Source organism: Pantherophis guttatus, chromosome 2 (genome assembly GCF_059756535.1).
Source record: "Pantherophis guttatus breed Tessera chromosome 2, ASM5975653v1, whole genome shotgun sequence".
NCBI classification, from domain to species: domain Eukaryota; kingdom Metazoa; phylum Chordata; class Lepidosauria; order Squamata; family Colubridae; genus Pantherophis; species Pantherophis guttatus.
The window spans coordinates 258,053,509-258,077,855 of NC_142064.1; the positions used below are offsets into that span (position 1 = coordinate 258,053,509).

Genomic DNA, 24,347 nt, shown 5'->3' on the forward strand with positions numbered 1-24,347 from the left:
ATTGTAAATCTGGAAGTTTCTTAGAAAAGGATGGAGCTGAAAAGATATGGAGAATCGCACTTGCAATGTATACGTTCCCATTTCAACCTAAATCAAAACAGGGATACTTTACCCCGGTGCTTCTGTCTGCAAATGTGGTAGGAAGATTATTTTTTCTCTCTCTCTCTTTCTTTCCCACTCCCACTGTCTCTCTCTCTCTCTCTCTCTCTCACACACACACACACACACAGAGAGAGAGAGACAGACATACACATACAAATACACACAAACCTTTTTCAGTTTAATATATTTGGCCTGCTTTATGAAATTGGTAATCTCAGATTCCAAACATATTATGACTCCGGCAATCTCACCATATTCCTATGGTAGTTTTCCCACTAATTCTATTGGTATTACAAAAAGGAGTGTCCCAATTTTGCTTGACTAGAACATTAACTCCAACTTGGCTTTGAGTCATCAACAAAAGGCTGGTCCTAAATCTTCAGTCTCCTTTGGCCAATGTCCTAAGGCACCCCTTTGTTGCAGGGTTGTTGCCTGCCTCCCTCTGTCCAAGTTACCTGCTGGAAGGAAACATGCACTAATCTAGGTAGTGTAAGAAAAAAAGGGAGAAAAGGAGATATATGCAATGCCTGTTAAAAAAAAGAAAGGATGGGGGTTTCCATCACACTCTTTGGAAGAGAAAATATCACAAAATGAAACAGTGAGGTTTAGAAAAGCCACTAGAAATGAGAGCTAGTTGTACAACCAGAGGTGACATCATGTTGCAACCTGACTTTTCCCCCACAATGTTGTGAATGGAAGTTTTTTTTTTCCCCTTATTAGCTGATATGTATCACAGTTGGAAAATTGCACAGCCAGAGAAATCACTTCTGTTCTGATGTCCTGGAAACATGGAAGAACAATGGAGGCATTTGGAAGTGAATAAAATGGTCAATTGAAACAACACATTCCTTACCAATGTATTATTATACGCTCTTTCTAAGCTCTACAAGTTTTATTCTTCTATAGTAGCTTTATGGAACGAACAGTTGGTGTTGGAATGTGAAAGGATTGGGAGAAATGATTGGGTTCGAAACAGGGGTGTTATTCAGCAGGTTCTGTAGAACCGGTAGCGGAAATTTTGAGTAGTTCGGAGAACCGGCAAATACCACCTCTGGCTGGTCTCAGAGTGGGGTGGGAATGGGGATTTTGCAGTATCCTTCCCCTGGAGTGGGGTGGGAATGGGGATTTTGCAGTATCCTTCCCCTGCCACCCCCATCAAGCCATGCCCATCAAGCCACGCCCACACAACCAGTAGTAAAAAAAAATTGAATTCCATCACTGGTTCCCAATACTAAGATTTAATTTTCAAAGGAGCAGGAAAAGAATATTGGGAGATGGCAAACACAGAAGAGAAAATTGCCAGGCTATAACAAGGAAGTGGTAGTGTGCTCTCTGTAGCTTCAACTTGAAGATGCTAAGAGGAAGAAAGATTTGACTCCTCTTTTCATGGCAGGACAGGAATTCAGAACTACATGAGGCCAATGTTAGATCTTCAAGAGAACATGATGGTTTTGGTGGCATCCTACTGTTTACTTATTCAGCAATTGTGGAAAGAACCTTCCAGTTTTTTCAGACATTATTGCCTATTCTCAGAAGCATCTCTTGTTTAGTCTGGAAGATTCACCAACAAAATCTCTCTCTCTCTCTCTCTCTCTCTCTCTCTCTCTCTCTCTCTCTCTCTCTCTCTCTCTCTCTCTCTCTCTCTCCCTCCCTCCCTCCCTCCCTCCCTCCCTCTCTCTCCAAACCTCCTCATCTGCTCAGAAGAAATATTAGAAACTGGCAGTTTTTGTTGGGATCCGCCCCCTCCCCACATCCATCTCTGCTTATCTTTAACATAACATTTAAGAAATGAAAGGGAACCATCAGCAGAATTGTGAAAAACCATTACATGACACAGCTGTACCATCTGGTTATCCCAAATATGCATCTTCCTCTTACTCCTTTGGGAGGAAAAGGCAGCACTGAGGGCCCAGGCCACAACCTGGATTGCTGTGGAAATACTGGAGCCATCCTCAGACAGGATTCTTTCAACCAGATCCTGGGGTGGGATTTCCCAGCTCTCTTTCTCCAGGCATCTCTTCCAAACTTTCTTAGACAACAAGGGGATTGAATAGGAACACTGAAATGCTGCCTCCCCAAACTTCCCTGCAGCAGAATAATGTGAATTAAAATCATAATATTGTGTCCTTTTCTTTGATTGAGTTGAGAAGGATAATAAAAGATGGCTTTGCTGGAGATTAACAAACTGGTAAAATAATCTCACACTGATATCAGACAAAGCTGTAGCAATCCATACTTTTTCCTTAAACAGGATTTTTTCAATGTCTCGTATTAGCACTGCTAGTATTAATGTAGTCTGAGAGTCCAACTGACAAACAATACTTTTCACCTTATTGTCACTAAAATATTGAAAAAATTGCTTATCCCTCCCTATTCTAAGAACCATGGGTAAACTTTCTGAGAAGGCAACACAGACGCCTTTCTTTAGGGCTTCTGGCACAAAGGTTCTTCTGAACTTTTCTCCAGTTTCATTGTCCGGAACAGCAAGACCGATCCACGTCCATCGGAAATGGAGCAGCAGTTGGACAATTGCCAAGTGAGGAGGTTCTTGCTTTGGACTCACCCGGTAGAAAAAAGGAAAATGGTGTTTCTGTTCTGGAATGTGGCTGATGACCCCATAGTTGATCTAAGATGTAAGAGAAAAAATATGGTCAATTGCTTTGCTTTTCAGGAGAAAAATAAGTGCTTACCTCCAAGGGTTTTTTTTTTTCTGATGCTAACCCTATACTCACACATCAGGTGGTCAAATATATTCATCAAGTTATACTCAGTGGCTAAGACACTGAGCTTGTCGATCGAAAGGTCGGCAATTCAGTGGTTCGAATCCCTAGTGCTGTGGAACAGGGTGGGAAGGTAACAGACATTTGAATGCCTGATGAAAATATAATATTTCAGGTATCTTTTAAGCTCTCTCCTCTGATACATTTTATTTATTATCTGACCCCTTTTGGACTATCAGTAGACTTTATAAAATGAAATTAGCTTCAGTATTCATTCTTACTTGTGGAATTTTGTAGGTGCCTAACATAGCTGAAATGTAATTAAAGAGTTCTGAATCAGTCTCTTCAAACACAGCCAAAAGATTGTTTTGTCTTCCGCAACTGTAGTTTGGGACATTCTCCTGCCCTGTAGACAGCAAGTCCATCATGACTTCGGATGTGATCCTTGCATTGAAAATGTTCTCATAGATGCTGTATCCCAGGGTGATGTTTGGTAAAAGCTTTGGATTCTGGTTGACCTCATGAATGGCAAAGAAGAAGGGCAGGACGTGCCAGAAGCTCATACTCTTTATACTGCAAAATAAGAGAGTGCAGTTGGTTTTCATCCTCAATTCATAAAATGACATCATATTACCTGAAGCTGTTCCTTTATGACATTTAGCAATCAGTTGGATCACTGTCTTATGAGGCTAGCCTGGAAATTTAACAATCTAAAAATCTGAAATTAGTTATAGAATGCATCTCTAATATAGCTCTAATTGTGTTGCCCAAGATGATTTTTGATAACAGCTTGGGATTCTGATTGACCTCATGAAGGGAAAAGAGGAGGGAATCAGACCAAAAGTTCACTTCCTGCATTATAATGCAGGAAATATTCTCAGAAATTCCTTCTTCAATTAAACAAAGTCAGATGATTGTATGAGTCAATTACGGGACCTTGCCAGGTGATTGGGTGTTGCTCTTAGAAGGATAGTCCTATTGACTACAGAGGACTTTCTTTCCAATGCTTTTCTTTGGGTTCAAAATCATCCCAACTGGAAATTCTAGATAGTTTTAATCATAGACTGCTAATATCACAGGTGTCAATATTAAAAGTTAAAACATATAAAATTTTAGCATTCATATCAGCTAACCATCCCCATTAAAAGAAACACAGTGGAAAGGATAAAATTAATCACTAGCGTTGAGGACACATCAGGAATTACCTTACAAATCTGTGGTTTGGAGGCTTAAAGAAGGTGTATGGTTGAAATACAGCGCTAGATGTAGATATGAGTCCACTAATCAGGAAATCTCCTGTCTTGTAGTAATGAAATTTATGTTTGTCATCTTTCTGCACATTTAATGGACATTTGGTCATCAGCGTCCCACATGGAAAATGGGACACCAAGAGAAGCAGCAGCAGCAGCATTTCAAATATCACAATGAAGATCTTCTGTAGTTCTCTGAGACAAGACACCACTGTCTTTAGTTTCAGGGAAATCTTTAGGGGAAGCACAGCTCTCTTGCCAAAGGACACAGATACACGGACTTGACCAAGCAAGATAAAATTTAATCTGCCACATTAAAAGGACAGCATTAAAATTCAGACCTGTACAGTGTGCCTACAGGAGTCTCACCATGTGTTCTTTGTAATCCTTGAGGTCCTTGTGGACCAGATCTTCAGATTTTTATAAGAATTACAAAATACTTGTGAAATCTGTTGATGTGGGTTACTAAATATCTGTACCTCTGTTTCAAAATAACCGTGGGTGAGAGAAGTCCCCTAGGCTATAGTGGAAGATGAAGTAATCATTGTGATTTTGATAATTATACAGGGATTTTGGAATCACAGTTGATTCTCTGTATGACTTCATTCACAAGTGTACCTGAGGGGAAAAAACTTTGCATGAGTTATGGACCTACTTAGAATTTAATCATCAAAATAACAACTGCAAACTTTTTATTCCCATTATTACTTTGGAGGAAGCAGAATATTATGGTCCTGTTATATTTGGGTTTCATGTTGAGTCATAGCACAGAGAAAACACTGATTGTGCTTGTGAATTAACTCTGGTGGACCCTGAATTAGGTGGGGTATTCATCCTGCCTCTGCTGGGTCTCTCATCAGCTTTCAGTATTTGAAATACAATATATATGTAGTCCTCGGCTTACAACAACTCATTTAGTGACCATTCAAAGTTACAGCATCATTGAAAAGCATGACTTACAAAAAGTCATTTAATGAACATTAAAAGTTACAGCGTCATTGAAAAACATGACTTACAACAGTTGCATCTTCCCCATGGGCACATGATCAAAATTTGGATGCTTGGCAAGTGGTTCATATTTATGACAGTCACAGTCTCCCAGAATCACGTGGGCCTCTTTTGCAACCTTCTGACAAGCAAAGTCAATGAGGAAATCTGATTCAATTAACAACCAAGTTTCTTTTTTTTTAATAGTTTTTATTAATAATAAAAAGAAAAAACAAAACCAACATAAATACATTGAAACAACATACAAAATGAACACACATCAATTCAGTCCAATGACTGACTCTTAGAAGATATTACAACGGTGGGTTATTTTTCATATTTCTATTTGTATCAATATCTACAGTCACCTATTTACTTAGTTATATATGTACATATATAGTTGACTCCTTATTTGCTTCTATACATTTCTATTGAATAGTCGAAAATCATCTTTATATTCCTATTTTTGCCTCCAACCAGCTGTACCATCTTTGCCATACTAAATAATAATCAGTATCATATTTCTTTTGTGAGCTTATCCAATTCTGCACATTCTGAAATTTTAGCTATTATTTTGTCTTCTGTGGGTAACTGTTCAGATTTCCAATGTTGGGCAAAGAGTATACGTGCTGCTGTGAGGATATGGATGATCAGATATTTTATTTCTTTGGTATATTGTGCTGTGATTATTCCCAATAAAAAGGTTTCTGGCCTCATTTCCAGTTTTTGTTTCATGATTTCTTCAATCATTGTTTTAATTTGTTGCCAGTATTGTTTTGCCCTTCGGCATAGCCACCAGAGATGATAATATGTCCCTTTCTGTGATTTACATTTCCAGCACATCGGAGATGTATTTGGGAACATCTTGGCTAGGCGCGCCGGTGGGAGATGCCATCGGTAGAACATTTTGTAAAGGTTTTCCTTGTAGGGTATAGACAATGTCATCTTGTAATTTATCTTCCACAGATTCTCCCACTTATCCAATTCAATAGTATATCCTATATTTTTGGCCCATATTATCATATTCTCTTTGAGAACCTCCTCTTCTAATTTGTATTTTAATAGGTACTTATAAATTTTGGTAATCATTTTCTCATCTGTACTTTGTAATATTTTATCCAATTCATTTGGTTCATTTTGGAATCCGAATTGTGCCCGATCAGTTTTATATCTTGATTCTATTTGCATGTATGGCCACCAATCAATGTCAACCAAGTTTCTAATTTAACTTAATTCACTTAACAATTCTGACAAGAAAGGTCATAAAATGGGGCAAAATTCGTTTAACAATCAGCAACAGAAATTTTAGGCTCCATTGTGGTCGTAAGTTGAGGACTCTAAGCCAATTGAGAGGTTTGGAATGAATTTTCCCCTCCCCCAAAAATTATCAGGTTCCTCTACTCAGTCAACTCTCTTGTGATTTGCAAATATAGAGCACTAGGGAAAGTCTTTGCCACATTTCTCCCTGTGAAATCCCATATAACTCACTCAAGAATTTGAGGACTATGTTGCTTCTCGTATTCTAAACTTTGTAATTTAATTACAAAGTTACTATGGCAACTGTGATATCTTTGGGAAGGAAGTTTTGAAAGTATGCCTTCATAAATTGAGTAGATTTTTAGCAGGGCAATTTTTTTTATTTTATTTTTTTGTATAGATATGAAAGAGTATCACACTTTTCTGATGGAAATGAGCTGGTCTCCTTTCTTTCCTAATGCAAAAGGCAATTCTTCCAAATGTTCAGCTTAATTCAAAACAACATGTCCTTGAATTAGTTGTCCACATGTAAAGCATTCCTGGCCTGCTCTTGAGTTGCCATAGGCAGGAGTGGGGGGGGGAAACTGATGGAGCAACCAGAAGCACATTCCACGCATACCTTCTCAAGGCCACAGCCTAGGTTACCAAGAGTCAGCTGGAGAGGCATGTTCTCTACGGCCCGCGAAAGTGCCCCGTTAGAGAATGTGATTTATGACACACCCTGGGAGAAGGGAGAAAACAGGGTCATAGTTGGGACGTAAATTACGTGAGGCAGAACTGACTCCATTTGGGTATGTGCCGATATGTTGCTCCTAATTAACAACTGGAACTTGGCTCAAGGCTCATGAATTAATTAGGGCACCCGTCGGAACCCCGACATTAGCGCCTTCATATCAGCACTCAGTATTTTCACATTAACAATCAGGAGAGTCTAGATCACAGGCGATAAACTCAATCGCATCACAGGCCATATTATGATGTATCATGTTTTATGCCTATGCAGAGCCTGGATGGGTATGGCCTACACATGATGTCTCCAGCCAATGGGGCATCCGTTTTTTCAGGCCTGGCTCTAAATCAGAGGTGTCAAACTCGTGTCGCCACAGCAACTTCAAGTGACGTAATGTGACTTTTTTCCCCTTCACTAAACCAGACATGGGCATGGCCAGCGGGTGACACATCTGGCCTGCGTGCTATGAGTTTGACACCCCTGTTCTAGATCACCTGAAGAAAAGAGCAGAAGGGAAAGAAAAAATAATATTCCCATAAACAAATAACTAGTAAGTAAATCAAAGGTGATAATTGTCCAACTATAGAAGCTTAACAATATGAAATGAAATATGACAAAACAACTCACAAGGAACCCTCCTCATCAATCAATCAGAATAGAGCTGGAAGGGACACTCGAGGTCTTCTAGACCAGCCCCCTGCTCAAGCAGGAGACCCTATACCATTTCAGACAGGTGGCTGTCCAGTCTCTTCTTAAAGACCTCCAGTGATGAAACACCCACAACTTCTGAAGGCAAAGCTGTTCCATTAGTCCTCCTTTTCTATACACCAGCGATATCCAATTCCTGCAGTCGTTCTTCATATGTTTTTGTCTCCAGCCCCTTAATCATCTTAAGTGCTCTTCTTTGCACTTTTTCCAAAGTCTCAGCATCTTTTTTTATAATGTGGTGACCAAAACTGGATGCAGTATTTGTGGTCTTCGAAAGTTTTTATACAGCGGTACTAATACTTCATGTGATTTTGATTCTATTCCTCTGTTTAGGCAACCAAGGTTTATATTAGCTTATTTGGCTGCTGACACACACAACTGGCTCATATTTAAATGATTGTCCATGAGGACTCCTAGGTCTATCTCAAAGTTACTGATTTTGAGCCAGGTACAAGTCTCTACTTGTAACTTTGGTTTTTCTTGCCTAATTGTACAACCTTGCTTTTCTCCGCATTAAATTTTATTTTGTTGGATAGGACCCATTGTTCAAGTCTGTCATAATCCTTTTGGATCCTGAACTTGTCTTCCGGGCGGTTGGCTATTCCTGCCAGCTTTCTGTCATCTGCAAATTTGATCAGTTCTCCTTCTATTCCCTCATTTAAATATTTTATGAAAACTTGAAGACTACGGGACTTAAGATGAAACCTTGTGGTACACCACTGCTTACTTCCCTGCATGTAGATGTACTACTAATACTACTCGCTGAGTATGGTTTGTCAGCTGTTGGTTATGCTGTCTATCCCATATTTTTCCAGCTTATCAAGAAGTAGATTGTGGTCTACTTTGTCAAATGCCTTTTTGAAATCTAGGTATATTATGTCCACAGCATTTCACTCGTCTGCTAATTTAGTCACTGTCAAAGAAGGAAATAAGAGGGTTTGGCATGATCTGTTTTTAACTGGCTCCTACTTATAACTTTATTTGTTTCTAGATGTTCACAGATCTATTTTTTGATGATCTTTTTCAGGAACTTCTCAGGTATTATATCAGACTGATTGGTCTGTAGTTTTCTGTGTCTGGTTTTTTTCATCATTTTTCATCATTTTTTTCATCATGATTGGCAAGAGATTTGTATCTCATCTAAAAATTATATTAAGAAAAACTCCCTGATAAAACTTCTCTAAATTGGTTTCAGAAACTTGTTTCTGATTTTATTTGCCTGGCATTTTTGTTATTCTGCTGCTGTGAGCCAACCTTTGAAGTGAGTAAAAGGAGAAAAAGCAATTCAGTTTTGATTTTTGAAGGTCAGTTGTGTTGTCATGAGAGCTGATGAACTGACCTGATTGCTGATTTTGGAGATAGCAGTCCCACTGGGCCAGCTAGTATGTAGGTGTCAGCAACTGGAAACCTGAGGGAGATCATATACTCATTCTTCTGTTAAGAACCAGAATTCTGAGGGAGTGTGAGGACCAGCTTCCCCACCCCCCTTCCAAGAAAGTATGAACTTTTGAGAACTTTGTATTTCAAAAGGAGTCTTTTATTGAAAGGGATGAAAGCAAGTCAAAACTCAAAGCAGGCTCTGGGGTCCCTCAGGGCATGCAGTTCAGGATAAAGGAAATTAGGAACCCCCTCCCCACCTTCCAATGTGGATTGTGACCAATCCGCCGGTATGAATATGAATTGCACCAGCGTCTCTGAGAAACAGATATTAAGAGCTTCTCTGGGTCATCATGCAATCAATTAGTCCCCCCCCCCCACCTTCCCTTTCCTTTCCTGAAGTGAGAGAATATTCCAGGTATTCCTGGCGCCAGGCAATGGTTATAAATCAGGGTAAAGTTCATACAAAGAGGACCAGGCCGGAAATAGGATACTAAGGACACATAGGAAAAGAACTAAACGTGACAACTCCAACCCCCCCCTCCCCTCTTCTTTCATGAAGAATGGCAGATACACAGATCTGCCAGGGAGATTCCTATCCCCACTCTGTTTGTTTAGCTTAATTTTTCAAGAGAATGGGGGCAAGAGGAGAGAAATATATGCATATTGGCAGAGTGAATGGACTGGCTGGAGGGAAAGTGGAAAGAAAAGTTAAATACGGAAAGCAGATATCAGTTCCTGATTGGATAAACAGAAAACAAAAATACTTGTGAAGATCATGGCTTTAAACAGAGTGATTCCAGATCAGAAAAGAAATGAGACAAGACTGTATACTCCATGTTTATTCAACTTGTATGCTGAATGAATATTGAAGAAGTATAGTTTAGAAGACAAATAACATAGTTTTAAATTGGTGGAAGAAACATCAATAAGCTTCCTTAGGCTATTTATTGATAGTAACATTAATCACATGGGAGAAAGAAAGAATTTTTAGAACAAATAATAAAAGGTTTTCAATTTCTGATTTTATCTTAGCAATAATTTGGATAAAAACATAACTGCCAAAATCAAGAGCTCTAGTTGTTTTTCATCATTAGATGCTCCTTCATGTTCAAATCAGGTTTCAGAATGATGACGTAACATTTGGGGACAAAGATGCAGCCCATTAAGCCCAGGCTGGAAGTCAAGATGGAGAAGATCTGCACAGCCACCATATATTTCCCTTTGGTGCTCAGGTAGGTGGGGACAAAGGAGACCCAAACACTGCAGAAAACCAACATGCTGAAGGTGATCAGCTTGGCTTCGTTGAAAGAGCTTGGCAACCTCCGGGCCAGGAAAGCCACCAAGAAGCAGATGACAGCCAGAAAGCCCATATAGCCAAGGGCACTGTAAAACATTGTAACTGAACCTTCATTGCATTGCAGAAGGATCTGTCCTTTTTGGGAATAGAAGTCAGAATCTGGGAATGGGGGAAAGATTCCCAGCCATATGAAACAGATGCCCACCTGAACACCAGAGCAGGAGAAGATGATGAAATTGGCCAGAGATTTCCCCAGCCATTTCCTCATCCTGCTGCCTGGCTTTGTGGCCAGAAATGCCACCACCACCATGATAGTCTTGGCCAGCAAGGATGACACGGCAACTGAGAAAACAACACTGAAGGCAGTTTGTCGAAGAAGGCAGGTCGCTTTCTTGGGCTGACCAATGAAGAGAAGGGAAGTCAAGAAGGAAAGCAGGAGAAAGATCAGCAGAATGTAGGTGAGATCCCGGTTGTTGGCTTTGACTATGGGAGTTTCTCGATATTTAATAAAAATTCCTAGAACTGAGGCAGTGGCTAGAGACAAAAAAATGGCAGAAATAGCCAGAACAAGACCTAGGTTTTCTCTGTAGGACAGAAACGTTATAACTTTGGGAACACACAGATCTCGTTTGTTGTTGGAATGGTGGTCATCTGGACACTTTTCACAATGGGCTACATCTGGAAAACACAAAGTATATTTTTAAACAAGTGATTGAGTGACATTCAGCACATCATAACCAACTTTCCAGAGATAGGATGTACACATTTATTGTTATATGTTTTGTTTATTATGCAATTATATTTATAGACCACCTGTAAAATATTTTGCAGCAGTTTTCCCTTAAATTATAACTTGGAGTGAATTTTCTACATTTTTCTTTTTGAAAACTCTTCTCATTTTTGCATTAGGATTATTTCTTTGACGTCTTGTATCCATTTTATCATACAAATGTTGATTTTTCCCATCTCCATGGCATATTTTAAAAACAATTTATATATGGCTCTAAATCATAAGTCTTGTTTTGTATGAATATTTCAAATGCTGTCATCGTTCTCAAGGTCTCGCAATCTTTTTCAAGATGGTTTGTTATTGTTTCAGCAGTTTGTGAAAAAAATCCACCGCCGTGAATTCTACCTTCACTGAAGTGATTTTAGTCTGCTTCCTGAGTCTGGATGTAGCATATCGGCATATGACATTAAATCTTGGTAATACCAGAACGGTGGTAGCACAGTGATTAGAATACAGTATTGCAGGCTAACTCTGCCCAGAGCCTGGAGTTCAATCCTGATCAGCTCAAGGTTGACTCAGCCTTCCTTCCTTTTGAGGTTGGCAAAATGTGGACTCACTTTGTTGGGGACAATATGCTGACTCTGTAAATAGCTTAGAGGATGATATAAAGCACCTTCTAAGTCTAAGTGCAATTGCTATTGCTAATATATTGTCCTTAAAATATATGGTGCTCCTTCTTTGTTCTTGAACTACCGACCTTCCTGCACAGAGATGGTTCCTTCCATGCATGGAGAACAGTCATAACAGCAAAGTGGTTCTCCCTCCCTCAAGAGCTTGGTATATCCTGGGAGGCAACTTTCAGTACACCTAGAAAAGGGGGCCTTCTAAACAGAAAGAAAGTCAGAGAAACACAGGAATGAGGGGGTTACTTCTAAAAATGGAATTGAGCACCAAAGTGGGTTCAGGAATTCAACAAGATACTTTCAAGATCTTTTTCCAAATACAATGAAAATATTTTTGTCTTAGTGAAAAGTCTTCACTGGCAGTTTCATTTCAGCAGGCTATGATCCCAGAGTCCCCTTAATATTCAGAAAAGGCTGTTGACTCTCCAGTCCAGGCATCATTATCCTTCTGGGATTTTTCTGCATTTGGACTTCGGATCCCATCAGATTCAGCCAACTGGTCAATGACACAAAACTGTGGAAACTGTAGTCCAAAGCATGGAAACCACAGGGTTGCTCGCTCTCATCTTAGCAATTGCTAGAACACAATCTATCACATCATGTCCTCTGCCTTCTTACAATATGTATTTCTTAGATCTCAATTTCCTATCAACTCAGTCTCAAAGCAAACTCTAGTTGTGAACAAACATTGGATAAGATTCAATAGAAGAGAATCTCTGTAACGCAGGATTGAACTGTAAACTCCTTTATGCTCTCTCAGTTTGGTTGTCTGCTTGCATTCATTTGACTAGATAACATTATCAGTGCTATCATCAAGCACATCAGGCATTGACGATGTTACTTAGTTCGGTAAGTAACCAATGAAATGCCTGCAAAAAACAACCAAGCTCAGAGAACACCAAAGATTCCACTAACTAAGTGCCTCCAATCCTAGAAAAATGCTGGTATTCCCACCATAAGCAATAGATCTTTTGAGAGATCCAGGAGAAATAGTAGTGTCTCCTTCAACTGCCTTTTTACTAGTGTAGGTCCTCCATTATAGTGAAAAGGCTGAAAAACCATAAAATCACATGGATATATAGGAATAGATAAATAATAAAACCCAAAAAGAGGCAGATTTGGTTACCTGGTTAAAAGACGTTGGCCATATGATGGCGCTCTCATGGACACAGACCTTGAAATCTGAAGAGACTTCTTCTTTTCCAATATTCCCAATTACCACCCCAGCTGCAGATTTGTTGGGAAATACTGCCCAGTCCATTATATCAAAGTCGGCAGTAGGAATTCCATTCTCATCTGAATAAACATCATTTACAGAAAAATTGTAAATCTGGAAGTTTCTTAGAAAAGGATGGAGCTGAAAAGATATGGAGAATCGCACTTGCAATGTATACGTTCCCATTTCAACCCTAAATCAAAAGAGGGATACTTTACCCCGGTGTTTCTGTCTGCAAATGTGGTAGGAAGATTATTTTTTCTCTCTCTAATTCCCTCTCTCCCTCTCTTTCTTTCCAACTCCCACTGTCTCTCTCTCTCTCTCACACACACACACACACACACATACACACAAACCTTCTTCAGTTTAATATTTTTCGCCTGCTTTATGAAATTGGTAATCTCAGATTCCAAACATATTATGCAGTGGTGGGATTCAATTTTTTTAACAACTGGCTCTGTGGGCGTGGCTTAGTTGGGGGTGTGGCTTGGTGGTCATGTGACTGGGTGGTCATGGCTAACTGGTCATGTGACCGTTGGGCGTGGCTAGCTGGTCATGTGACCGTTGGGTGTGGCTACCTGGTCATGTGACTGGTGGGCGTGGCTATCTGCATAGGGACTATAGAGGGCTGAAAAAAGTCATTTCTGACTGGTCCTCGCACTTTTGACCGGTCCTCGCACTTATGACCATCCTCACATTTACACCCGTTGCGGCATTCTTAACAATCATGTTACTCATTTCACAACTGCTTCTCTTCATCATGGTGACAAGATAGGGCAAAAACGTAAAATGTGAAGACAGTCGTAAATTCGAGGACTGGTCAAAAGTGTGAGGACCAGTCAAAAATAACTTTTTCAGCTCTCTGAGTAGTCCATATGCATAAAAGGACTACCCAGAGGGTTGAAAAAAGTGATTTCTGACAGGTCCTCGCACTTTTGACCGGTCTTCGCACTTATGACTGGTCATCATTTATGACCATTGTAGCATTCTTAACAACCATGTCACTCATTTCACAACTGCTTCTCTTCACCATGGTGACAAGATAGGGCAAAAACGTAAAATGTGAGGACAGTCGTAAGTTCGAGGACTGGTCAAAAGTGTGAGGACCAGTCAAAAATAACTTTTTCAGCCCTCTGAGTAGTCCATATGCATAAAAGGAGGCAGCAATAGAGAGGGATGAAGGAAGGGAAGGGAAATTAGAGTAGGAGTGAGGGTAAGAGAGGGAGGAAGAGAGGAGGAGAAGGAGAAAGGAAGAGGAAGTAGGGAGGAGAAGAAGAGGGGGAGGAAGAGAAAGTAAGAAGGAAAGAAAAGAGAGAGGTGGTAGGTTTGAGGAGAAAGATTGCTGTACAATAAAAAAGATGAAAGGGAAGAAAGCCAACCCCAAACAAATATAAAAATATTAAGATAAAGAATGAATTGTTAAACTTTAAAGAATAAAAGAGAACAAATATGAAGAAATAACAATAATTAGAAACACACATACAAACATACAATGTATTTTCTTTGAACAGAGTATTTGGCCGGTTCACAAATTTAAACAGTGTTTAGTCATTTCAATTAAATTTACAATTTCTATATTTCCTTTTTGCCATATTTATTCCTCATCTATTTTTGTAAAAAACCAATATTACCCTTCATCCTCATCTCTAATTTTAATCAAATTCAATTTTTCCCTTCTATTCTATATTATACCCCTTCCCATTGTCAACTATTTTTATATCCATCCTCACATTGGTTAATTATGTAATATTACAGTTGTTTAATACAAATTCAACATTTTAATATAAATCAATTAGTTATATAACTACCTTTTTGTATATTAATCAATATGAACATGAATATTCCAATTATTTCCATGCAATCCAATTTCTTACAAACCAATTAATTATATTTACCAATAATAATAAACCAAATAATTTCCCCCATATATTCCTCCAAACCTATAACAAGGAAGTTGTAGTGTGCTTTTTGTAGCTTCAACCTGAAGATGCTAAGAGGAAGAAAGATTTGACTCCTCTTTTCATGGCAGGACAGGAATTCAGAACTACATGAGGCCAATTTAGATCTTCAAGAGAACATGATGGTTATTGTGGCATCCTACTGTTTATTTATTCAGCAATTGTGGAAAGAACCTTCCAGTTTTTTTAGACATTATTGCCTATTCTCAGAAGCATCTCTTGTTTAGTCTGGAACATTCACCAACACAATCTCTCTCTCTCTCTCTCTCTCTCTCTCTCTCTCTCTCTCTCTCTCCCTCCCTCCCTCCCTCCCTCCCTCTCTCTCTCTCTCTCTCTCCAAACCTCCTCATCTGCTCAGAAGAAATATTAGAAACTGGCAGTTTTTGTTGGGATCCGCCCCCTCCCCCCATCCATCTCTGCTTATCTTTAACATAACATTTAAGAACTGAAAGGGAACCATCAGCAAAATTGTGAAAAACCATTACATGACACGGCTGTACCATCTGGTTATCCCAAATATGCATCTTCCTCTTACTCCTTTGGGAGGAAAAGGCAGCACTGAGGGCCCAGGCCACAACCTGGATTGCTGTGGAAATACTGGAGCCATCCTCAGACAGGATTCTTTCAACCAGATTCTGAGCTGGGATTTCCCAGCTCTCTTTCTCCAGGCATCTCTTCCAAACTTTCTTAGACAACAAGGGGATTGAATAGGAACACTGAAATGCTGCCTCGCCAAACTTCCCTGCAGCAGAGTAATGTGAATTAAAATCATAATATTGTGTCCTTTTCTTTGATTGAGTTGAGAAGGATAATATAAGATGGTTATGCTGGAGATTAACAAACTGGTAAAATAATCTCACACCGATATCTGACAAAGCTGTAGCAATCCATACTTTTTCCTTAAACAGGATTTGATTCTTTTCAATTTGTTGTATTAACACTGCTACTATTAATGTGGTCTGAGAATCCAACTGACAAACAATACTTTTCACTCTACTGTCACTAAAATATTGAAAAAATTGCTTATCCCTCCCTATTCTAAGAACCACAGGTAAGCTTTCAGAGAAGGCAACACAGACGCCTTTCTTTAGGGCTTCTGGCACAAAGGTTCTTCTGAACTTTTCTCCAGTTTCATTGTCCGGAGCAGCGAGGCCGATCCACGTCCATCGGAAATGCAGGAGCAGTTGGACAATTGCCAAGTGAGGAGGTTCTTGCTTTGGACTCACCCGGTAGAAAAAAGGAAAATGGTGTTTCTCCTCTGGAATGTGGCTGATGACCCCGTAGTTGATCTAAGATGTAAGAGAAAAAATATGGTGAATTGCTTTGCTTTTCAGGACAAAAATAAGTCCTTACCTCAAAGGGATTTTTTTTTTCTGATGCTAACCCTATACTCACACATCAAGTGGTCAAATATATTCACCAAGTTATACTCAGTGGCTAAGACACTGAGCTTGTCGATCGAAAGGTCGGCAATTCAGTGGTTCAAATCCCTAGTGCTGTGGAACGGGGTGAGTTCCCGTTACTTGTCCCAGCTTCTGCCAACAAAGCAGTTCGGAAAGCACGTAAAAAATACAAGTAGAAAAATAGGGACCACCTTTGGTGGGAAGGTAACAGACATTTGAATACCTGATGAAAATATAATATTTCAGGTGTCTTTTAAGCTCTGTCATGACACATTTTATTTATCATCTGACCCCTTTTGGACTATCAGTAGACTTTATAAAATGAAATTAGCTTCAGTATTCATTCATACTTGTGGAATTTTGTAGGTGCCTAGCATAGCTGAAATGTAATTAAAGAGTTCTGAATCAGTCTCTTCAAACACAGCCAAAAGATTGTTTTGTCTTCCGCAACTGTAGTTTGGGACATTCTCCTGCCCTGTAGACAGCAAGTCCATCATGACTTCGGATGTGATCCTTGCATTGAAAAAGTTCTCATAGATGCTGTATCCCAGGGTGATGTTTGGTAACAGCTTTGGATTCTGGTTGACCTCATGAATGGCAAAGAAGAAAGGCAGGACGTGCCAGAAGCTCATACTCTTTATACTGCAAAATAAGAGAGTGCAGTTGGTTTTCATCCTCAAGTCATAAAATGACATCACATTATCTGAAGCTGTTCCTTTATGACATTTAGCAATCAGTTGGATTGCTGTCTTATGAGACTAGCCTGGAAATTTAACAATCTAAAAATCTGAAATTAGTTATAGAATGCATCTCTAATATATCTTTAATTGTGTTGCCCAAGATGATGTTTGATAACAGCTTGGGATTCTGATTGACCTCATGAAGGGAAAAGCAGGAGGGAATCAGACCAAAAGCTCATTTCCTGCATTATAATGCAGGAAATATTCTCAGAAATTCTTTGTTCAATTAAACAAAGTCAGATGATTGAATGAGTCATTTACGGGACCTTGCCAGGTGATTGGGTGTTGCTGTTAGAAGGATAGTCCTATTGACTACAGAGGACTTTCTTTCCAATGCTCTTCTTCGGGCTCAAAATCATCCCAACTGGAAATTCTAGATAGTTTTAATCATAGACTGCTAATATCACAGGTGTCAATATTAAAAGTTAAAACATATAAAATTTTAGCATTCATATCAGCTAACCATCCCCATTAAAAGAAACACAGTGGAAAGGATAAAATTAATCGCTAGCATTGAGGACACATCAGGAATTACCTTACAAATCTGTGGTTTGGAGGCTTAAAGAAGATGTATGGTTGAAATACAGCGCTAGATGTAGATATGAGTCCACTAATCAGAAAATCTCCTGTCTTGTAGTAATGAAATTCGTGTTTTCCTTCTTTCTGCGCATTTAAGGGACATTTGGTCATCAGCCTCCCACATGAAAAATGGGACACCAAGAGAAGCAGCAGCAGCAGTAGCATTTCAGATATCACAATGAAGATCTTCTGTAGTTCTCTGAGACAAGACACCACTGTCTTTAGTTTCAGGGAAATCTTTAGGGGAAGCACAGCTCTCTTGCCAAAGGACACAGATACACGGACTTCACCAAGCAAGATAAAATTTAATCTGGCACATTAAAAGGACAGAATTAAAATTCAGACCTGTACAATGTGCCTACAGGAGTCTCACCATGTCTTCTTTGTAGTCCTTGAGATCCTTGTGGATCAGATCTTCAGATTTTTATAAGAATTACAAAATATTTATGAAATCTGTTGATGGGGGTTACTAAATATCCATACCTTGGTTTCAAAATAACCGTGGGTGGGAGAAGTCCCCTAGGCTTTAGTGGAAGATGAAGTAATCATTGTGATTTTGATAATTATACAGGGATTTGGGAATCACAGTTGATTCTCTGTTTGACTTCACTTACAAGTGTGCCTGAGGGGAAAAATTTTTGCATGAGTTATGGACCTAGTTAGAATTTAATCATCAAAATAACGACTCAGGAAACTTTTTATTCCCATTATTACTTTGGAGGAAGCAGAATATCTGGTCCTGTTATATTTGGGTTTCATGTTGAGTCATAGCACAGAGAAAACACTGATTGTGCTTGTAAATTAACTCTGGTGGACCTTGAATTAGGATGGGGTATTAATCCTGCCTCTGCTGGGTCTCTCATCAGCTTTCAATATTGAAACACAATACATAGGTAGTCCTCGGCTTACAACAACTCATTTGGTGACCATTGAAAGTTACAGCATTATTGAAAAAAGTGACTTATAACCATGTTTCACACTTACAACTATTGCAGATTCCTCGTGGGCATGTAATCAAAATCTGGATGCTTGAAAAGTGGTTCAATTTTAAGATAGTTGCAGTGTCCTGGAATCATGTGATCACCTTTTGCAACTTTATGGCAAGTAAAGTCAAAGAGGAAACTGTCAGTGTGTATGAGAATTCATGACTGGCAGAGAACAAGGTCAGCCAATGGGGACTGTTTGGAAACTGAAACAGTATTTGCTGGAGACAGCAAGGAGTCTGGGTGTGGTTAAACTTAATCTCAAAAACTAGTCTGCTGAATTGAAACTGAAACTATTCTCTCCTCTGCCTGTGTTTGCCTGTACTCTCTACCATGTTGGAAGAATCAGCCATTGGTATTGTATATTTACTTTCATGTGTTTTTTATATATAAAGAGAAGTTAATGAATCCTGCTGAATCAGTTACCTGTGTGTGCTTTCTGGATTTGATTGCTGCAGCAAACTCTGACAGAAACCAGATTCATTTAACAATCAACTTACTGATTTAACAACTGCAGTGATTCACTTAAGAACTGTGGCAAGAAAGGTCATAAAATGGGGAAAAATTCATTTAACAATTGTCTCACTTAGCAACAGAAATGTTGGGCTCCATTGTAGTCATAAGCTGAGGACTACCTATACCTCTAGGCCAGGGGTGTCAAACTCGCATCATCACAGCTTCATCACATGACATATCGTGACTTCTTTTCCCCTCGGTAAACAGGGTGTGACCAGCATGGCCCATGGGACCCCAGTTTCACACCTGTGCTCTAGACCCATTGAGAGGGTGGGGAATGAATTTTCCCTCACAAAAACATTATCAAGTTCCTCTACTGTGTCAACTCTCTTGTGATTGGCAAGTACAGACTCATATCTTCATTCTGCTGGTCTCGCTTAAAATTTGGAGACAATGGGGAGAGAGGAAAGAAATCTGTGCATTGACAGAGTGAATGGTGTGGCTTGAGGGAAAGTAGAAAGAAAAGTTAAATATGCAAAGCAGATATCAGTTACTGATTGGATAAACCAAAATCAAAAATACTCCTGGCTTTTGAAGATTATAGAACATAAAATATGTGTTAATATAGGTGGCCATACAAATCTTTTAAAATAAATGAGTCACTAAAACAAATTATGTTGAGTTATGAAATGTTTTTGAGAAATGAGAATCCTACAATATCTCCCTATCCTTATAAGAAACCTACACAAGGACCCGAAGCCAGACTCTGAACAAAACAGAGTTAAGCAGAGTGATTCCACATCACTCTTGTGAGACAAAAATGAGACAAGACTGTATACTCCCTTTGGCAGCATTCCAAGTTTCAACCCCAACAAAAGAAGACTCCGAGGCTGGCAATTCCTAAAAGTTCCATTTTATTAGAGAAGTCATATTGACACATCTGGGAAAACCCAAATCTGAAAGCTTCCAGTTTTCCTCACCCAAAAGAAAGTCAAAGTTCCATCCCCTTCACCCACATGTCCATCACATGATCCAATCAATTCACTGTCCCAACTGGAGGCAAACCCCCGGGCACGCCCATCCAGGTGCAGGCTGATTGTCCTTGGTTCCCAGAGAAAGGAATGTTGTTATGGCTAATTCTCCACCGACTCCTTGAAATCCCCCATCCCGTTTTCCCAGGCACTAAATGTGACAGCTCAGAAGCTCTAAAGAAAAAGATGGCTTCCAGGGCTGACATCCTTCTTATTTATTCAACTTGTATGCTGAATGGATATTGAAGAAATGTAGATTGGAAGACAAATAACATGGTTTTAAACTGCTGGAAGAAACATCAATAACTTTCCTATGCTATTTATTGATAGCAAGATTAATCACATGGAAGAAAGAAAAAATTCTTAGAACAAATACCAAAAAATTTGCAATTTTGCAATCTTATTGCAATTTGCAATGTCTTATTTTATTTTAGCTACCATTTGGATAAAAACAATAATTGCCAAAATCAAGAGCTCTAGTTGTTTTTCATCATTAGATGCTCCTTCATGTTCAAATCAGGTCTCAGAATGATGACGTAACATTTGGGGACAAAGATGCAGCCCAGTAAGCCCAGGCTGGAAGTCAGGATGGAGAAGATCTGCACAGCCACCATGTATTTCCCTTTGGTGCTCAGGTAGGTGGGGACAAAGGAGACCCAAACACTGCAAAAAACCAACATGCTGAAGGTGATCAGCTTGGCTTCGTTGAAAGAGCCTGGCAACCTCCGGGCCAGGAAAGCCACCAAGAAGCATATGGCAGCCAGAAAGCCCATATAGCCAAGGGCACTGTAAAACATTGTAACTGAACCTTCATTGCATTGCAGAAGGATCTGTCCTTTTTGGGAATAGAAGTCAGAATCTGGGAATGGGGGAAAGATTCCCAGCCATATGAAACAGATGCCCACCTGAACACCAGAGCAGGAGAAGATGATGAAATTGGCCAGAGATTTCCCCAGCCATTTCCTCATCCTGCTGCCTGGCTTTGTGGCCAGAAATGCCACCACCACCATGATAGTCTTGGCCAGCAAGGATGACACGGCAACTGAGAAAACAACACTGAAGGCAGTTTGTCGAAGTAGGCAGGTCGCTTTCTTGGGTTGACCAATGAAGAGAAGGGAAGTCAAGAAGGAAAGCAAGAGAAAGATCAGCAGAATGTAGGTGAGATCCCGGTTGTTGGCTTTGACTATGGGAGTTTCTCGATATTTAATAAAAATTCCTAGAACTGAGGCAGTGATTAGAGACAAAAAAAGGGCAGAGATAGCCAGAACAAGACCTAAGTTTTCTCTGTAGGACAGAAATGTCATAACTTTGGGAACACACAGATCTCGTTTGTTGTTGGAATGGTGGTCATCTGGACACTTTTCACAATGGGCTACATCTGGAAAACACAAAATACTGTTTTTTAACAAGTGATTGAGTGACATTCAGCACATCATTCTATGCCGCCCAACTCCCAAGAGTCCCTTGGGAGTCGGGCGGCATAGAAATGCGACAAAATAAATAAATAAAATAAATAAATCATAGTCAACTTTTCAGATATAGGATGTACACATTTATTGTTATATGATTTGTTTATTATGCAATTATATTTATAGACCACCTGTAAAACATTTTGCAGCAGTTTCGCCTTAAATTATAACTTGGAGTGAATTTTCTATATTTTTCTTGTTGAAAACTCTTCTCATTTTTGCATTAGGATTATTCCTTTGATGTCTTGCATCCATTTTATCATACAAATGTTTATTTTTTCCATCTCCATGTTATATTTCAAAAACAATTTATATATGGCTCTAAATCATAAATCTTATTTTGTATGAGTATTTCAAATGCTGTCATCTTTCTCAAGGTCTCTCAATCTTTTTCAAGATGGTTTGTTATTGTTTCAGCAGTTTGTGAAAAAAATCCACCACCGTGAATTCTACCTTCACTGAAGTGATTTTAGTCTGCTTCCTGAGTCTGGATGTAGCATATCGGCATATGACATCAAATCTTGGTAATACCAGAACGGTGGTAGCACAGTGATTAGAATACAGTATTGCAGGCTAACTCTGCCCAGAGCCTGGAATTCAATCCTGATCAGCTCAAGGTTGACTCAGCCTTCCTTCCTTTTGAGGTTGGCAAAATGTGGACTCACTTTGTTGGGGACAATATGCTGACTCTGTAAATAGCTTAGAGGATGATATAAAGCACCCTCTAAGTCTAAGTGCAATTGCTATTGCTAGTATATTGTCCTTAAAATATATGGTGCTCCTTCTTTGTTCTTGAACTACCGACCTTCCTGCACAGAGATGGTTCCTTCCATGCATGGAGAACAGTCATAACAGCAAAGTGGTTCTCCCTCCCTCAAGAGCTTGGTATATCCTGGGAGGCAACTTTCAGTACACCTAGAAAAGGGGGCCTTCTAAACAGAAAGAAAGTCAGAGAAACATAGGAATGAGGGGGTTACTTCTAAAAATGGAACTGAGCAACAAAGTGGGTTCAGGAATTCAAAAAGATACTTTCAAGATCTTTTTCCAAATATAATGAAAATAATTTTCTCTTAGTGAAAAGTCTTCACTAGCTGTTTCATTTCAGCAGGCTATGATCCCAGAGTCCCCTTAATGTTCAGAAAAGGCTGTTGATTCTCCAGTCCAGGCATCATTATCCTACTGGGATTTTTCTGCATTTGGACTTCGGATCCCATCAGATTCAGCCAACTGGTCAATGACTCAAAACTGTGGAAACTGTAGTCCAAAGCATGGAAACCACAGGGTTGCTCGCTCTCATCTTAGCAATTGCTAGAACACAATCTATCACAACATGTCCTCTGGCTTCTTTCAATATGCATTTGTTAGATCTCAATTTCCTATCAACTCAGTCTCAAAGCAAACTCTAGTTGTGAACAAACATTCGATAAGATTCAATAGAAGAGAATCTCTGTAACGCAGTATTGAACTGTAAACTCCTTGATGCTCTCTCAGTTTGGTTGTCTGCTTGCATTCATTTGACTAGATAACATTATCAGTGCTATCATCAAGCACATCAGGCATCGATGATGTTACTTAGTTCGGTAAGCAACCAATAAAATACCTGCAAACAACAACCAAGCTCAGAGAACACCAAAGATTCCATTAACTAAGTGCCTCCAACCCCAGAACAATGCTGGTATTCCCACCATAAGCAATAGATCTTTTGAGAGGTCCAGGGGAAATAGTAGTGTCTCCTTCAACTGCCTTTTTACCAGTGCAGGTCCTCCATTATAGTGAAAAGGCTGAAAAACCATAAAATCACATGGATATATAGGAATAGATAAATAATAAAACCCACAAAGAGGCAGATTTGGTTACCTGGTTAAAAGACGTTGGCCATATGATGGCGCTCTCATGGACAGAGACCTTGATATCTGAAGAGACTTCTTCTTTTCCAATATTCCCAATTACCACCCCAGCAGCAGATTTGTTGGGAAATACTGCCCAGTCCATGATATCAAAGTCAGCAGTAGGAATTCCATTCTCATCCAAATAAACATCATTTACAGAAAAATTGTAAATCTGGAAGTTTCTTAGAAAAGGATGGAGCTGAAAAGATATGGAGAATCGCACTTGCAATTTATACGTTCCCATTTCAACCCTAAGTCAAAACAGGGATACTTTACCCCGGTGTTTCTGTCTGCAAATGTGGTAGGAAGATTATTTTTTCTCTCTCTAATTCCCTCTCTCCCTCTCTTTCTTTCCCACTCCCACTGTCTCTCTCTCTCTCACATACACACACACATACACATACACACAAACCTTCTTCAGTTTAATATTTTTCGCCTGCTTTATGAAATTGGTAATCTCAGATTCCAAACATATTATGACTCCGACAATCTCACCATATTCCTATGGTAGTTTTCCCACTAATTGTATTGGTATTACAAAAAGGGGTGTCCCACTTTTGCTTGACTAGAACATTAATTCCAACTTGGCTTTGAGTCAACAACAAAATGCTGGTCCTAAATTTTCAGTCTCCTTTGGCCAATGTTCTAAGGCACCCCTGCTGCTTCCCCTTTGTTGCAGATTTGTTGCCTGCCTCCCTCTGTCCAAGTCACCTGCTGGGAGGAAACATGCACTAATCTAGGCAGTGTAAGAAAAAAAGTGAGAAAAGGAGATATATGCA

The 24,347-nt window shown here is 39.4% G+C and overlaps 2 protein-coding genes across 2 annotated transcripts; both read right to left on the reverse strand.

Annotated features, from left to right (window-relative positions):
* Positions 1-10,155: 10,155 nt before the first annotated feature.
* On the reverse strand, positions 10,156-17,059 carry LOC132712321 (vomeronasal type-2 receptor 26-like). The gene is made up of 5 exons (XM_087885205.1): positions 16,772-17,059; positions 15,504-16,307; positions 12,971-13,201; positions 11,919-12,045; positions 10,156-11,109 (listed from the first exon to the last, which is right to left on the reverse strand). Exons 1-5 carry the CDS (start codon positions 17,051-17,053, stop codon positions 10,208-10,210), a joined length of 2,346 nt encoding a protein of 781 aa, XP_087741331.1. The 5' UTR covers positions 17,054-17,059; the 3' UTR covers positions 10,156-10,207.
* Positions 17,060-20,604: 3,545 nt separating this feature from the next.
* On the reverse strand, positions 20,605-22,605 carry LOC148115649 (vomeronasal type-2 receptor 26-like). Its single transcript, XM_087885101.1, has 2 exons — positions 22,485-22,605; positions 20,605-21,588 (listed from the first exon to the last, which is right to left on the reverse strand). Exons 1-2 carry the CDS (start codon positions 22,510-22,512, stop codon positions 20,687-20,689), a joined length of 930 nt encoding a protein of 309 aa, XP_087741227.1. The 5' UTR covers positions 22,513-22,605; the 3' UTR covers positions 20,605-20,686.
* Positions 22,606-24,347: the final 1,742 nt, after the last annotated feature.

Coding starts and splice junctions, on each gene's coding strand:
- LOC148115649 (XM_087885101.1), bottom strand. CDS start 22,512: ATGGAAGGAACCATCTCTGTGCAGGAAG. Junction 21,589..22,484: donor AACCATCTCTGTGCAGGAAG/GTCGGTAGTTCA, acceptor TGTGTTTTCCAG/ATGTAGCCCATTGTGAAAAG.
- LOC132712321 (XM_087885205.1), bottom strand. CDS start 17,053: ATGAGCTTCTGGCACGTCCTGCCTTTCTTCTTTGCCATTCATGAGGTC. Junction 13,202..15,503: donor AGATGGTACAGCCGTGTCAT/GTAATGGTTTTT, acceptor ATATCTTTTCAG/CTCCATCCTTTTCTAAGAAA. Junction 11,110..11,918: donor AACCATCTCTGTGCAGGAAG/GTCGGTAGTTCA, acceptor TGTGTTTTCCAG/ATGTAGCCCATTGTGAAAAG.